Raw genomic sequence first — 15,675 nt, forward strand, 5'->3', positions numbered from 1 at the left:
TTCTTATGGTTCTGACTGCTGGTTACTAACACCTGTGCGCGCCATGGTGAATCGCTCGGTTCTATAATTCCCTCCTCCAGTAATCGCTTGGTTTCCGAAGTGATGAAATTCATGTCAGCAGTGGTATATCGCCGCGATTTGATCGCTATCGGTTTGCAGACCGGCGACAAGTTAGCGAACAGCTGGGGGACGTCACCTCCGCGGTGGTCAGCGCATTTAAAATTAGACGAGGCTTGCTTCCTCCAAAGGGTATTTCGACGCTCGTGTGCTGCTTGAGGACATTATGACCCAGAATTACGTCTGCGCACAAATCACGAAGCACCAGCACCTTTACATCCCGATGCGTGTACCCTTTTACGTCCAATTCAACATTGCAGTACCCTCGTACGCGGGATTGTAGTGAGGTGGCGGCCATGCATACCGTATTGTCAGTCGGGTGGATTACCCATTTCCTGCCCTTCACTAGCGAGCTGTTGACGAAACTTTCAGAGCTACCGGTATCAATCAGTGCCTCAGCCATATGCCCGTTAATTCGCACGTTGATGATAGCCTTGGATAGATTCCCCGGGAGGCTGCAGTCAATTTATTTTGCGAGTAGAGAGCCGCAGAAGTGGGTTTATTCCTCCTTAGAGTAGATTTACATACCCTGGCATAATGCCCTTTCTTGTCGCAATTCATGCATGTGGCATCTCTGGCGGGACATTTTTGACGAGGATGCCTTTTGTACCCACAAAAGAAGCATTTACCGACCGGAGCAGTTGCTGAGGAGTTTGACGAGGTCTGGGTATCCGGCTCCTCGGGTGTTTCTCCATCCCTCATGTCTGGCTGTGTCTGTGCCAGTGGGGTTCCTTGGGTTCCCATCGTAGCAGCGTTCATGAGCAGCATCGGTGTCCCAAATGACTCAGATTGCTGCTGAGCCGTATCCATCGCTCGAGCCTGATCGACTACCTTGTCAAGGGTGGGTTGCGCTTTCTCTAGTAAGCGTTGCCGTATGTGGGCTGATCTGAGTCCTTGGATGAATGCCTCCCGTGTGGCTTCCTTTCGGTGTTCCTCGGCGCTTACCGCCCGGAAGCTGCAGTCTTTTCCCAGCTGATTCAGAGCTTGCAGGAACTGATCGATTGTCTCCCCGGCTGCTTGCTTGCGTGTGTTGAGAAGATGTCGTATGTATACCTCGTTCTTGGGCTTCACGTAGAGCGCTTGCAGCACCTCGATCGCTGCTTTGTAAGTGTCGCACCCCGAGAAGAGCCTGTACACGCCGGGCGAGACATGATTCACGTGAGCGGCAAATTTGTCAGCTCCCTCCGCGATGATGGTCAGATAGTGTGAGAAGGAGCAGAACCAATGTGACCATTTCATTTCTGCGTCAGTCGCGTTCGGGTCTGCGTCGAACCTCTCTGGTTTGTAGATCTTGTCCATCTTTGGTTGAGAGAGCCGAGAAAATCAAATGGAATAAATTGAAATAAAAGCGAGAGATGAACCTTCAGAGTTTAGGCTTTATTCCATTTGATTGGAGCCGCTTCTGTGGGCACACCAGGAAATACAGGTTCAGCTAGGAGTACATAAGCAGAAACGTATACATGTGCAGTTTACCATTGCAGACTAAATCCGCGTAAGCACGGAGTTCGATATAATCTCCATTCTCACCAGTCAATGAGCACCTTCAGTTAACGAGCATCAAGTGGACAGCCGATGTCAATAGCAATGCCCCGGGGACAATCACTCGTGCCGCAGAGAGACCTCCCCTTATACGCGAGACGCACAACATGTGATCCCGCGTCATGTCCCTCGATTCACGTTAATTCACCACAATACATATATATATATATATATATATATATATATATATATATATATATATATATATACATATACATATTATATATATATATATACATATACATATACATATACATATACATATATATATACATATACATATACATATACATATATATATATATACATATACATATACATATACATATATATATATATATATATATATATATATATATATATATATATATATATATATATATATATATATATATATATATATATATATATACACACACACACACACAGTCATGCGCCACTTTACGACGGGGTTACGTTCTGAGAAACGCGTCGTTAAGCGACGTCGTCCTTGTGCGAACATAATTTTTTTTTTCTTTTTCGAACATCGTACTTACACAAACCTAGACACCTTAGCTATATGGTATAGCCTATTGCTCCTCGGATACAAACCTGTACAGCATGTTACTGTACTGAATACTGTCGGCAATTGTAACACACATCCAAGAGAGACGGAAGACACGTTAGTTTTACCTTTGTGCAGTTCATGATGGCCATCGGTGTTGTTCGCAGCAGCTAACAATCTCCTCTCGCATCGATTATAGAAAGATGAATAAATAGCGTTTGGATTTTATAAATACGTAATCATTGCATCGATGTTATAATTTACAAATGAAGAAACGAGCTCCTGTCAATTGTGATATATATTTTCAGAACAGTGCGATTTTTGACAACATAAAAAGCTTCACTAAAAATAAATTTGTGTTTTAATGTCGACTAAGAACAACGATTTATTCGCGGAATTCTTCAATTCAAAGGTAATGTACTTGCGAGAAGGTAAACGTGCAAACATTGGTTCAGTTTGAAAGCCGATTTCCTTGAATCCCGATTTTGCACGATATTGTTTTTTTTGTGATGACATTTTATGGACCTCAATGATCGCATTATAACAGGGCTGCACTGTCGTTTATTTTCATTATGAGGTATAATGTACTGTACAGTGTACATAATTGTATGTGCTATTTTTATACAAGTTCACATCACTCGGCGATAGGAATTTTTCAGTTACATTTTTTTTTTTTCAGAGCTGGCAGATCCGTCGTATATGCGATCCGTCGTTGCCCGGAACGTCGTTGAAGGCCCAGTCACACCTTGACGTTTTAGCCAGCGTTTGCAGATTTATGAAAAATTTGTGTAAAACGCTGGTACACGTCGAATACGTTATGGGTACGTTTTGTATATGTTAAGACCACGCTGAAAAACACTGCCATAAGTGGTAGTACGCTGGCTTTAAACGTTGAACTTTTGGGTTTTCCTCGAATTTTTTCATGCTTGAAATTTTATGACGTATGCCGGCGTATGACTCACACGTTCCACTACGCTGGCCATAAGTTGTAGGCACGTTATGCGATCGTTGACACACGTTGAAACACTTTACTTGTAATTACTCATAAGTCGAAACACGTCAAGGTAATGTTTAGCATACCCGAAACTTATTTCTAACCTATGAGTAACGTTTTGTAAGCACGCAACACGAACGTTGTTCACACTTTGCAACACTTTGAGCTGCAGGTTTGACAGGTCGAGTGGCAGTAAGCAAGCCATTGCTAAGATGGCAAAATAAGAAAAAGAGGCTTGCCTGGGCCATGAAGCACTGCTCGTGGACGACTGGAAACTGGAAGAAGGTCTTATGGACCGACGAATCAAAATTTGAAATCTTTGGTTCATCATGCATGGTTTTTGTATGCCGTCGAGTAGGCGAAAGGATGGTTCCTCAGTGTGTGACACCAACTGTCAAACATGGAGGAGGAAGCGTGATGATCTCGGGCTCTTTTGCTGGATCCAGAGTCAGCGACTTGCACAGAGTGACTGGCACCCTGAACCAAAAGGGCTACCACAACATTTTGCAGCGCCATGCAATACCCTCTGGTCTCCACCGAGTTGGTCAGGGGTTCATCCTACAGCAAGATAGCGACCCAAAACATACCTCCAGGCTATGTCAGAACTACCTTATAAGAAAAGAACAAGACGGTTGGCTTCAAATCATGGAATGGCCAGCACAGTCTCCAGACTTAAACCCCATTGAGCTGGTTTGGGATGAATTGGACAGAAGGGTGAAAGCAAAGCAACCTACAAGTGCAACACATTTGTGGGAACTTCTGCAACAGTGTTGGGAAGAACTTTCCAAACAATATTTGAATTCCATTGTGGAAAGAATGTCATGAGTATGTTCGGCTGTTATTTCTGCAAAAGGTGGCTACTTTGATGAGTCAAAAATTTAGATTAAATTTTGTTCAACAAAACTATTCCATGATTTATTTTTTATCCGCAATTGTTTATTTGTTCTATGCTTTAATTTCAGAGTACATTGAAACATTAAACTGCTTATATTTCAGTAAAAACTGGAAAAATGGGGGTGTTCTAAAACTTTTGACCGGTAGTGTATGTCCAGGGAGACGGTTCTCACCTCTTGATTTAGGGTATCCAACCATTGCTGGAGAGGAGCAGAATAATGTCCAGATTTGAATGACTAAGACAGAATCTAAACTTATGGTCAGGGATCAGACCATTTCAAAACAGGAGACTTGACATGAGCAGCAATGATGGATTCTATGACTGCTTATAATTGGAAGGCGATTGATCTGTAGTCGATATCTGCATTTGCATGCTTCTTGTGGACGGAGGCCCGTTGGCTAACTTCCTGGAAGATGGGAAGTGGGTGAAGGTGGTTGGAAGTGGCCAAAGTGACAGGCTGAAGAGTGCAGACAGGGAGAGCATAAACAGAGGAGTCTTTGAAAACATTGCACTGACACCCTTTGGGTCCATCACTGAAGGAGTGTTCAGGATAAAGAGCTTTCGCTACATTCACAGGTGAGGACACAAAGTCCAGTAGATATTAGGTTCAAGAGGGCAAGGTACACGAGATATACAAGACAAACACTGAGTTGACATATTTCTTTCTCATTTCGGGCAGAGTCTGCAGTGATGCCTTTTGAAATAGGAAGGGGATTGAAGGGGAGCATGTACTAGACCACTAGAGGACTTAAAAGGCAACTATGACTGAAGAAGGAGATTAGTAAAGCCGAAGAAGGAAGAAGGAAGACAAGAGACTGAGGAACGAAGAATGGTTTTGAGTCTCGTAATTTGCGATGATGGAAGCAAAATCATATTTTTCCACGAATGTACATATTACATTAAAAATAAAAATAAAAATTAAAAAAAAAAAAAAAAATATATATATATATATATATATATATATATATATATATATATATATATATATATATATATATATATATATATATATATATATATATATATATATATATATATATATATATATATATATATATATATATATAGACCCCCAGTCCTCTTATGATAGCAACAGAAAAGCCAATGTGGTCTCTTCATTTTGATGGAAACAATGATAAAGAACCCAGGAAAACATTTTTTAAAAAGTTAAAACACACATGATAGCTGGCATAAAGAGAGGCTAAATTGGAAATGAAATGCCATGAATTGTTTTGCAAGTATCAAATGTGTGAGCAGCTAAAACATTAAATACTTGAAGCTCCAACACATTGAATTCACTTTGTTTGAGAGGACTTTGCACAGCACTTGCTCAGTCATGTGAACACAAACTCACATGCATTTCCTCTGTGGCGATTCATAGGCAAAAGGGTGCAAGTGGAAAACTGAATGTTTATTCCACTTCACACACAATCCCATAGCCACACACAGTTTTGTTTTTCCACAGAACTGTTTCTCACAATTATAATCATTTAATAACTGTTCCTTTTATATTTGGGCTGTTTTGCAGTCAATATTTCCTCGACCGCCATCGAAGGTTATGTTTTCACCCATCTTTCTGTCTGTGAGCAGGATGCAAAAGGTTATGGATGGATTCAGATGAAAGTTGGTGGACAAGTTGGGTGTGTGACAAGGACAAATCGATTAGATTTTGGTGAAGATCCAAATACGATAATTTTTGAAGCGATTCCTTACAATTGACAGATATGGTAAAAACTATTTACAGCAAGATATCTCAAACAGTTGTGGACGAGTTATGACAAAATTTGGTGGATGAGTTGGTTAGGTGACAAGGGCAAGTCAATTCCATTTTGGTTAAGGTCAGGATCCAGATCCAGCCTATCAGTGATATACAAAATGTAAACTGTTTAGCCTAGCGGAGGTATGCGCTCTACTTCGTGCCATTTTAGTTTTTACTTTCGTTGTGCACAGCTGACTCAGGCAATGTTGAACCCAAAGCATTCCAGTGACATGTAAATTGTATGCGTGCATGCACTGTTGAAATATTGCTTTCAAAGATGTGCACAAATAAAATGTGGCTATGTGTCAGATTTCATCAAATATACCCCATTTGTTTTATGTATAATCTCGCATTTAACAGCAATGTATATATCATGTGGAACATTTCAGTTTATTTTAATGAAGGGTTCCAGCCTCATATCTATCTTCATAAACCAGCCTATTTTAATCCACTGAAATACAAAGGCGACTTGAGTTGAAGGACATTTGCCATAGTCACCAAGTGTAGTTTATTGAAAGAGCAGCAAAGTGAATCAAATGAACACCAGCCAGTGGAGAAACAAGCCTTTAAGCAACTCGGCCACACAACATTATTTGCATAGATTTTGAACTTGTAAAAATATACTATCTACAATGTGTTAACTGCTCTTGCACCAAAAAAAACAGTATTTCCAACAATTATGTACCTGTGATTTTGTTTGTTTATATCCATAAATCTGATGTCTCATACTCATGCTCCAGAACACAACTCAATCGCCGCCCGATGCTATTGTGCTCAGACTGTTCATAATTACGACTTCAGATTTTAAGGAAATATGCTTGCTTCAGTGTCAGTCACAGGAAATCAGCTCATAAGATAGAGAGAGCATTTTGTTAACAATGCAAAATCGCAGAATATTTTGCTAACTTCCTGGTAGATGGGAAGTGGGCAAAGGTGGTGGGAAGTGGCGAAAATGACAGGCTGAAGAGTGCAGACAGAGGGGGAGCAGAAACATAGTAGTCTTTGAGAACATTGGTACTGACACCCTTTGGGTCCGTCACTGAAGGAGCGTTCTCCAGACACTGCGCCCATTGGTAGATGAGTTCGATTTTGGTGAAGATCGAAATCCAGATGCAAATACAATAATTTTTGAAGCGATTCTTCACAATTGACAGATATGGTCTGTCTTAAATTTTAAAAAATAAAAACAAAAAATATCTTAAAATAATTTAAGTTTCTCAAATTTTCTAATTCCAAAATAAAAATAAACCAGTGATTTAGTAAAGTCTCAGGTTCTCAGGAAGCAGTGTGAAATATATTTTGGCAGCTCCATAATAATCACACCAAACGAAGACATCGTTGAAAGAGCACAATTTGAAGGAAGATGTGAGAAAATTGGTCATTAAAGTATCCAATGAGAAACTTAAATAAAGCAAGATTAGAGATTTTGCTGCAAAGTCTTCTTGGGCTTTCCATCATTTAGATCAAGAAGCTTGTAATTCCGTGCATGTGAATTAAACATGTGAAAACAAATTAAGAAATGAGTTATTACTTGATGCATCGGATTGACCACAACCAAGTGATATTAGTGGACGATTATCTATCTATCTCTATCTCTATCTCTATCTCTATCTCTATCTCTATCTCTATCTCTATCTCTATCTCTATCTCTATCTCTATCTCTATCTCTATCTCTATCTCTATCTCTATCTCTATCTCTATCTCTCTCTCTCTATCTCTATCTCTATCTCTATCTCTCTCTCTCTCTCTCTCTCTCTCTCACACACACACACACACACACGAGCTTGGGGGTTGGAGGAGAATTTCCATCACCTCCTGGGGCACAAGGTAAGAACACCACCACAACAATAATGCCACCTTTCTCACTGCACTTGGCGAATAAATTTCCACCTCCCCAGGGATACCAACCTATGGAGATTGTCCCTGCTCATCCTTTTAAATGCTGAGCGTCAAGCAAGGAAGCAGTGTGTACCATTTTTTTCAAGTCTTTGGTACGACTCGGCCAGGGTTTGAACCACCGACCTCCCAGACTCAGAGTGGATTCTCTAACCATTGAGCAAGTGTCTGGTATTGGCAGACATTTTAGGAAAAACAATAACAATGGAATCAATAATCTTGCACACTGGATCATCAACAAATAACAGAGCTAGACCAAGCACCAAAGTATGAAGAAAAGATAGACAATCTGAAATTTTAAAGTCAAGAAGAAAAATAATATAAAAGCAGTGCGAAAGTGTCAATATATGGCATTAGTTGGTGGGTGTTAAAGACTCCACGGTGTCCCTTACGAAGGGTAGGAGGGCTATCATCGGCACTATGGACAAATTTCGAAATCCTGCCCAAATCTTCGTCGAACGTCAGGATTGGCCATCCGGTTCATGAAAGATTTGGGCCAAGCTCCCCAAGGCCAATCCGACAAGAACGTGGGAATAATCGTGATGAAGAAGGAGAAGCAGAAGTGCAAAAATGGAAATAATCTTTATTTCTAAAACGATCAAAATGTTAATGGGTGAATAGTTTATTCCAAATTATACTTGGGAGCCGTTAGGCTGAAGTTGTGTGCAAAAACAGAATTACAGAACAAAAGAAAGCAGAAGCAAAACTAAACAGTAATAAAAAAAGAATGGTCAGAAATAAACACAAAGCAGTAAAATATACTGAAAGTTTTGTTTTGGTTGTTTGGTTGGGAGAGTTTTGCTAGTTAATGCTGTATCCTAGGGCTCAAGGCCCGGTCACACCTTGACGTTTTAGCCAGCGATGGCAACGTATTAAAATGTATGTAAAACGCTGGCTTACGTTGAACTTTTGATGTTTTTTTTTAAAGATTCGGACGTATTCATAGCGACTTGGTCTTATGTATAACGCATTGGTAACGGACACAGAACGATTCGTTGTGTCATAGATAACTTATATCAACGAATGCTGAATCTGTTGTCGGCCTACACAACCTATGCCCAACGATAGTCTAACTTAGGCATAGCGCGTTGCACGCATCGCCGATGATGTCGTGACGTAGCCTATTAAAAGGCTGACGCACAACAATTCGAATCAGAACTGCCGTAGAAATGGAAGTGACAACATCGCGGTCACACCTTGGCGATCTTGCCAGCATATGCCGACCTAAGAAAAATGTATCTAAAACGTTGGGGTACGTCAAATACGGTATGAGTAAGTTTGGTATACGTGAGTAGAACGCTAAAGTACGCTATCATACGTCGTAGTAAGTAGAGTACGTCAAGAAATTTTAAACATGTTCAAAATTTTACGACGTACTCGGCGTACGACACACGTTCCGCATGCGATGGGGATAAGTTTTACACACGATATGTGGACGCTTACACACGATATGTGGACGCTTACACACGTCCACAAAGGCTACTTATAAGCTACTCATAAGTCGAAACACGTCGCGGTAATGTCTTTTTTACGCGAAACTTATTTCTAACTTATGTTTGACGTGCTTTGAACCAATTCTTTACGTAGTCCCAACACACGTCGACGTATGTAGACATATTCAAATGACGTCTTCCGGTCGACAAAAAAAAATAAATGAACGTGTTTCTAACTTGCAACTGCCATATAAAGACGTGTTCCCAGCGGTTTCGGGAATTGGTATATAAAAATGCTGCTTATAAAAGGGGAACCCAACAGTGTTTTCGAGTCCTTTTTGAGTCGATGTCCATGTCAGCAGTAACAGTATCAGTATTAGTATTAGTAGTAGTTTGTTCATGTTGTCAGTAGTAGGTGAGTGTGATGGGGAGGGTGTGGGTTATGATGGATCGTCCTTGCGTCCACGTGTCCACGGGTAGGAGACATCTTTTCACCATTGTTCGAAGTTATTCGCGGCTAATTTTTATGGGGCTTTTTCAACAATGAGCTATAGCTTGTTTTTACGATTTAGGTGTATTCATAACGGGTTGGACAAATGCACAATGAACTAATAATGTGCATAGAGCGCTTCGATAACTTATAGATACGGTATACCAACGATAGCCTAACTTATCCATATCGTGTGGCAGTTTTTCTTTGCCGGTGACGTAGGGTTTGCTATTCATAGGCTGCCACTCAACGATTTAAATGGCTGCATCTCCACTATTGAAAGTAGACGCTTGCGCTCTACAATTGGATTTTTTTTTTACACTCAACGACTTTTAAACGGTACCACTCAGCTATTTTCATTGTTTACAATGAACGATTTAAATTGCTGTCACTCGCCTTTGTTTTTTGACGCTGGGGTTTGGAAATTTGAAGCGTTTCTTCTGAACGTGTTAAAATGCGCAAACTCAACTATTTTAAATAGACGCTGCCGATGGTCAATTGGAATCATAGCCAAGCTAGACATTGAAGTGTGAAAATCCTCGTCATGCCGAAGAAAAGTTTGAAGAATGCTGCAAATAAGTGTCCTGGCCGTGGCCGTGGACGCTGACGCAAGGACGATCCATTATACCGACGTCTTTCAGCCTATGAGTAACTTAAAAGTAACGTCTGTCGATGTGTGGCAACGATCGCGTAACGTGCCAACAACACGTTAATCATAGGTTAGAAATAAGTTTCGGGTACGCTAAACATTACCTCGGCGTGTCTCAACTTATGATTAACTTACAAGTAGCATGTGTTGACGTCTGTCAACGATCGCAGACCGTGCATACAACTTGTGGCCAGCGTAGCGGAACGTGTGAGTCATACGCCGGCAAACGTCGTGAAATTTCAAGCATGAAAAAATTTTAGGACAACCAAAAAGTACAACGTTTAAAGCCAGCGTACAACGACGTATGGCAGTGTTTTTCAGCGTGCTCTCAATGTTATCAAAACTTACCCATAACGTATTCAACGTGTGCCAGCGTTTTAGAAAAAAAATTCAAAAATCGGCATACGTTGGCTAAAACGTCAAGGTGTGACCGGGCCTTTATGGAGGAGCGTACATAAATAACACATCGGGACGAAGATATCAGCATACTTTTCATGAATGATAAACAATTTGTACACAATGGACAGGTACTCGTACATATAATTTGAATCTATGCCAGAAAGCATTATGAGCTATGGTTTCAGAAGGGAGCTTGGCCATCTATAGTCTAGATAACTTATCATGCCTTTCATTGGAACAAGTCAGAAATGTATTCAACATGTCCAAAGTGAATCATTTATTAATTGGAATAGAATATGAAATAATTTTTTTTTATAGCAAATAAAGAAGTGAACATCAGAAAGAGCACAAGATAAAATGGTGGAAGTAATACGTGAAATGGTGCCTCAAATTTGTGAAAATTTGCTGAAGAAACAAGTTGTCAAAACGCTTAGAATTTTCCAATCGAGGTAGATCCAAATAAATAACAAAGTAAGTAAAAAAAAAAACAACAAAACAATCTACTTTTACTCAAATCAGAGTTGTTTATTCCCCTTTAGTATGCCATTTTGTCATGGAAATCTTTACCACAAACCATACAGCTGCCTGGACTAGACATACAACTTATAACCTGAATCGTGATGAACCTCAAAGCAAAACTGACAAGACATCATGTGACAAAACATAGCTTTTGGTAGTGACCAAGTAATGTATTGCTCATAATTAATGCCAATGCAATGCAGGAAAATCCCATCTTTAGCAAAAAAACCATCATTGCTCCTCTCGGAGCCTTCAAAAACTTCTAACTTAAAAAAAACCCTCAAGATATACTTTGACATTAAACTTTAATCATATTACACTACCTCAGAAGTGTTAATAAACTATTACCAAAACAAAAGAAAAAAAACGTTAAAAGAGAAAGGGAAGGAACATTTTGTTCCTGAAAATGTTTCCATGTCAAGTGCAAAATAAAAGACAAACATTTCGCAATCACTCACTGCAGTTTAAAGACATTCAATATTTCTGAATGGACTGTTGGGGAGTAGAGGTACAAGGAAAAAATCAATAAAACCAACCTTATTAACAGCGTTTATCCTCGATAGATTCCTCGTACTATCTGGGACGAAAACACCCACTCCTCGTTTTGCTTCCATTGTGCTCCACCCACCTCCAACCCCACCCAGTCCACAAAAGTCACTTCCTAAAACAACCCTGCAACTAAGTGTAGCCTCCCACTTCTGCTTTGCACCAACAATCTTTACTTTACAGCTAAAACTTCAATAGCACATAGTCCTGTATAAAAAGTTTGTTTTCTGTTCCTTCTTGTTTGCAATTTCTCTCAACATGATAAAAAACATCATCTTGTAATTGAGGGAAATCGATAAGTGCACTAGGATCAGAACATAATATAAATAATGTCTACAATGTAAACAACCAAACAGCAGCACACAAAATTTGCATTGCAAAACTTCAAGATAATTGTTTTTGATTCATTGGTGATAAATACGTCAAATGTGTTCAACACCATCTCCACACCCGCTCCCCATTGCGGACCATCTTCGTGTCTGCTCACAGCCTCTGTGCGCCTCCAAACGTTTCTATCCATTCGTTTGTAAAAAACTTTTTCAGCACACACTCTCACAATCTTGCAGTTGTAGAGGATTCTTGTCTTGCTATCTCTCGTCTCCAGTTGTACAGGGAACAGCAATTATATTGGTTTTCTTGTGTGATTGGGCAGTGATTGATAGTAATGAGTATAAAACTCCTCCACCAATGCTTTGATAGGATGGGGGCAGAGATTGAGTTTCAAAAAAAAAAAAGAAAAAGTTGTTAACAAAATTTTTTTTTAAGCGTTCACATTTGCTTGAATATTATACAATAGATGGATGGAAGAATGGAGGCACACACACACACACAACTTAACGTGCTTTAATTTTCCACAAAATATAAAGGAAAGATATTTTGCATATTTATTCCAGCTGTACTCTTAGCTTCGATTCACCACAAATGTGAGGAAGTCCTGAATTACATTATGAAAAAAGTTGTACTTAGTGTGGAATTTCAACAAAGTACAAGAAGAAACGAGAGTGAAGTTGATGGCACACAATCAAAAATCCCCACGCTTCCCACCTAAAGCAAAGCTGAAAAATGGAAAAATGTTCCACCAAGAATAACCCAATATCAAATTTTGAGTTAACTTGTTTTTCTCCATTTTGAATTCTGTTACCATAGGTCCCCACCTCCTGGGCATGAACCCAGGGTCAAAAAAATAAATAAATAAATACTTTACATATTTCATGTGTCCCCCAAAGTTGATTGCATATTCAAAGTTTCATTGCAAAATGTAAAAAAAAAAAAAGTTCCCATAGTTGCTTTTTTGGTTCTTGACCTTTTGGCTCTGCCACCCCAAAATGATACTGCTCTTGCACCTTTGTGCCATGTGTTGATCATAACTACCAAGTTTGGTGAATTCTACCCAACCGTTTAAGAGGAGATAGGGTGAAGGACAAACAGACAGACAGACAAAGCCAATTAAAATATCCCCCTCGTTTTTCTCAAAAAACTATGAACCGACATTATTTGGGAGTAAAGGTTCACATCGGGACAGAGATCATGGAGATGAAAACCAATAATACCAAAATGAAAGACAATAAGTGACTGCTTTATCATTGTTACAAAATAAAGTATGAAAAGTCCTCCCAACATGCACCAAGTTAAATTTCCTAATTCCATGCTCATTTTCATTGATATTATCGGGTTTCAAAATGGTAGTTGATTATCAGTCGTCCATCGCCCTTGCAGCAAGATGAACTGCTCATTGGTGCCAGAGGATAAACAATATGATCAATTTTTATTTCTTTATTTGTATGCAGCCTGGGGCTGCTTGACTGCATCATTTTCTGGGGGCACAGTTGTGCTGCTGATGCAATGCCCTAGTTTCCAGTATGCTGGTACTCATTTTGTTGACCTCGGAAGGATGACAGGCTGAGTCAACCCTATCAGTTGTTGACTCAACAGCCTGACAGGGGCTTGAACTTAAGACCCCAAGATCTGTAACCAGCCACCTTAACCATAAAGCAAACACCAGGCTTAGTATGATCAATAAGGGAATGTCACAAATGCAAAAAACGTGAATAGTGAGTGTTAGGACCTCCGAACACAAGCCAATGCAATGCAGCAACATTGTCGTGCGACAGCTTAGTCGGCAACAGTTTCGATAATAGCGTAACATGCGGCGGTTGACAAGCCATGTGAACTAGTTGTTCAGGTGCATCAGCGACCAGCATAAAAGTTGAACATGATCAACTTTAACAACAAATTATCCGCAACAATCTTGCATGGATCATCATGTCGTGTGCGGCAGTCTCTGAAAATCGTCGAAGAGGTGAAATGTATTGACCGATTCAATTTCAGGTTTCAGTAGCTTCCGGCCACAGTCATATCATCTGCAGCATTAAAAAAAATTGTAGCTTTTGTGAACTTAGAAAAAAGGTAATATAAAAAAGTTCAATACAGCAGCTTGAACCTGTCCTTTGTTTCCTGTATTGAACAAACCTTCTAAAACAATAAAATAGTGCCATTCTGGGTACATTGTGTTATAAAAACTGTGAAAAGACAACAAACACCATAAATGACAAAGCCTCTGCCACTAAATTACATTGACAAATAGGCAGACGACAATACATCTGCCCCCATTGACACACATTCACACACGTGTGTGTGTGTGTGTGTGCGTGTGCGTGCGCGTGTGCGTGTGCGTGTACGTGTGCGTGTGCGTGTGTGTGTGTGTAAAGTCGATGCTTGTTTAAATCGCAGTTCAGTACTGCATTACTTGTGGCCAAAAAAATAAAACGTAGCCATTGCAACTCCTACAGCAGAGATGGCACCCCTGAATTCCGTGTTCCTCCTCACTATCGGTGGACGGACGTGCTCTACAACCACATTAAAGAGTGTCTGATGCATCCTCTGGAAGTTAGCGTTACAGTGCTCATCTTCTGCAGCAAGTTCCTCATGGCATGTCACCGGCAATGTACCAGCACTGGTGCCAAAGCAGAAGTGCTCAGAGCTTTCAGCCTTATAATCCTCTCCCTGCATTGATTCTTCATTGTTATTTTGTTGACCAATAATAATAGGTTTGTAATAGGTTACAAAACAAGTGATAGGTTTCACCCATATGTAATCAGTGGTTTAACTTAAAAATTAATCTCCCCCACTTATCTAAGGAGTTTTCACGGTGCAACTCACTTGGTCAACCAACAAGGCAAACATGAAGACCAAGGACCTTTCCAAAGAAGTCAGACATAAAGTGGTGGAGAAGCAGCATTCAGGAGAGGGTTACAAGAAGATTTCAAAGTCACTTATTATCCCTTTGAGTGCAGTGAAATCCCTCATTAAGAAATGGAAGATGTATCATACCATCTACACTACCCAGATTAGGTCGCCCATCCAAACTCAGCAGTCGGGCAAACAGGAAACTGGTTCGGGATGTCACTGTAAATCCAACAATGAGTTTGAAAATCTGCAAAGCTCTGTGTTCGAGATGAGGTTGTGTTCATCAATCAACTATATCCCGTTCCCTTCACAAAACTGGCCTCCATGGACAGGTGGCAAGAAAGAAGCCATTACTCAAAAAGACGCATCAATAAGGTTGAATGGAGTTTGCGCAAAAGCATCTTGATGGTACTGCAGGAATGTGTAGAAAAGTTTTGTGGTCATATGAGACAAAAATTGAACTTTTTGGACTCAATTCAAAGCGTTACGTCTGGTGCAAGCCTAACACTGCACATCACCCAGTTAACACCATCCCTACTATCAAGCATGGTGGTGACAGCATTGTGTTATGGGGATGCTTTTCATCAGCAGGGACTGGCAAGCTTATCAGGATAGAAAGGCCAAAGGGCAGTTCAAAGTACAGGAGAATTCTTGATGAAAATCTGCTTGAGTCAACCATTAATCTGAAACTGGGTCAGAGATTCACATT

General features: G+C 40.1%; 2 protein-coding genes across 10 annotated transcripts in view; both read right to left on the bottom strand.

The window, feature by feature from the left end:
• LOC147016888 (tyrosine-protein kinase SYK-like) overlaps positions 1–12,346 on the bottom strand; it is a 79,216-nt gene extending 66,870 nt beyond the window's left edge. The window contains exon 1 of one of the 2 annotated variants that reach the window (XM_085846036.1): positions 11,771–12,346. The gene's annotated coding sequence lies outside the window, so the exon portion shown is untranslated. The remainder of the gene's footprint in view (positions 1–11,770) is intronic. The other variant, XM_085846035.1, reaches the window with a different exon arrangement.
• The window catches only part of LOC147016889 (nucleotide sugar transporter SLC35D1-like), a 51,429-nt gene continuing 46,968 nt past the window's right edge, over positions 11,215–15,675 (bottom strand). For 7 of the 8 annotated variants that reach the window (XR_015049235.1, XM_085846039.1, XM_085846037.1 and 4 more), the window contains one exon: positions 11,215–12,470. Coding sequence is in view for 7 of the 8 variants with exons in the window: in XM_085846039.1 (XP_085702165.1) it covers positions 12,368–12,470 (103 nt within the window). In the remaining variant the exon portion in view is untranslated. The other variant, XM_085846040.1, reaches the window with a different exon arrangement.

Source organism: Eptatretus burgeri, chromosome 11, assembly GCF_056783735.1.
Source record: "Eptatretus burgeri isolate ZD-2024b chromosome 11, Ebu_testis_v1, whole genome shotgun sequence".
NCBI lineage: Eukaryota > Metazoa > Chordata > Myxini > Myxiniformes > Myxinidae > Eptatretus > Eptatretus burgeri.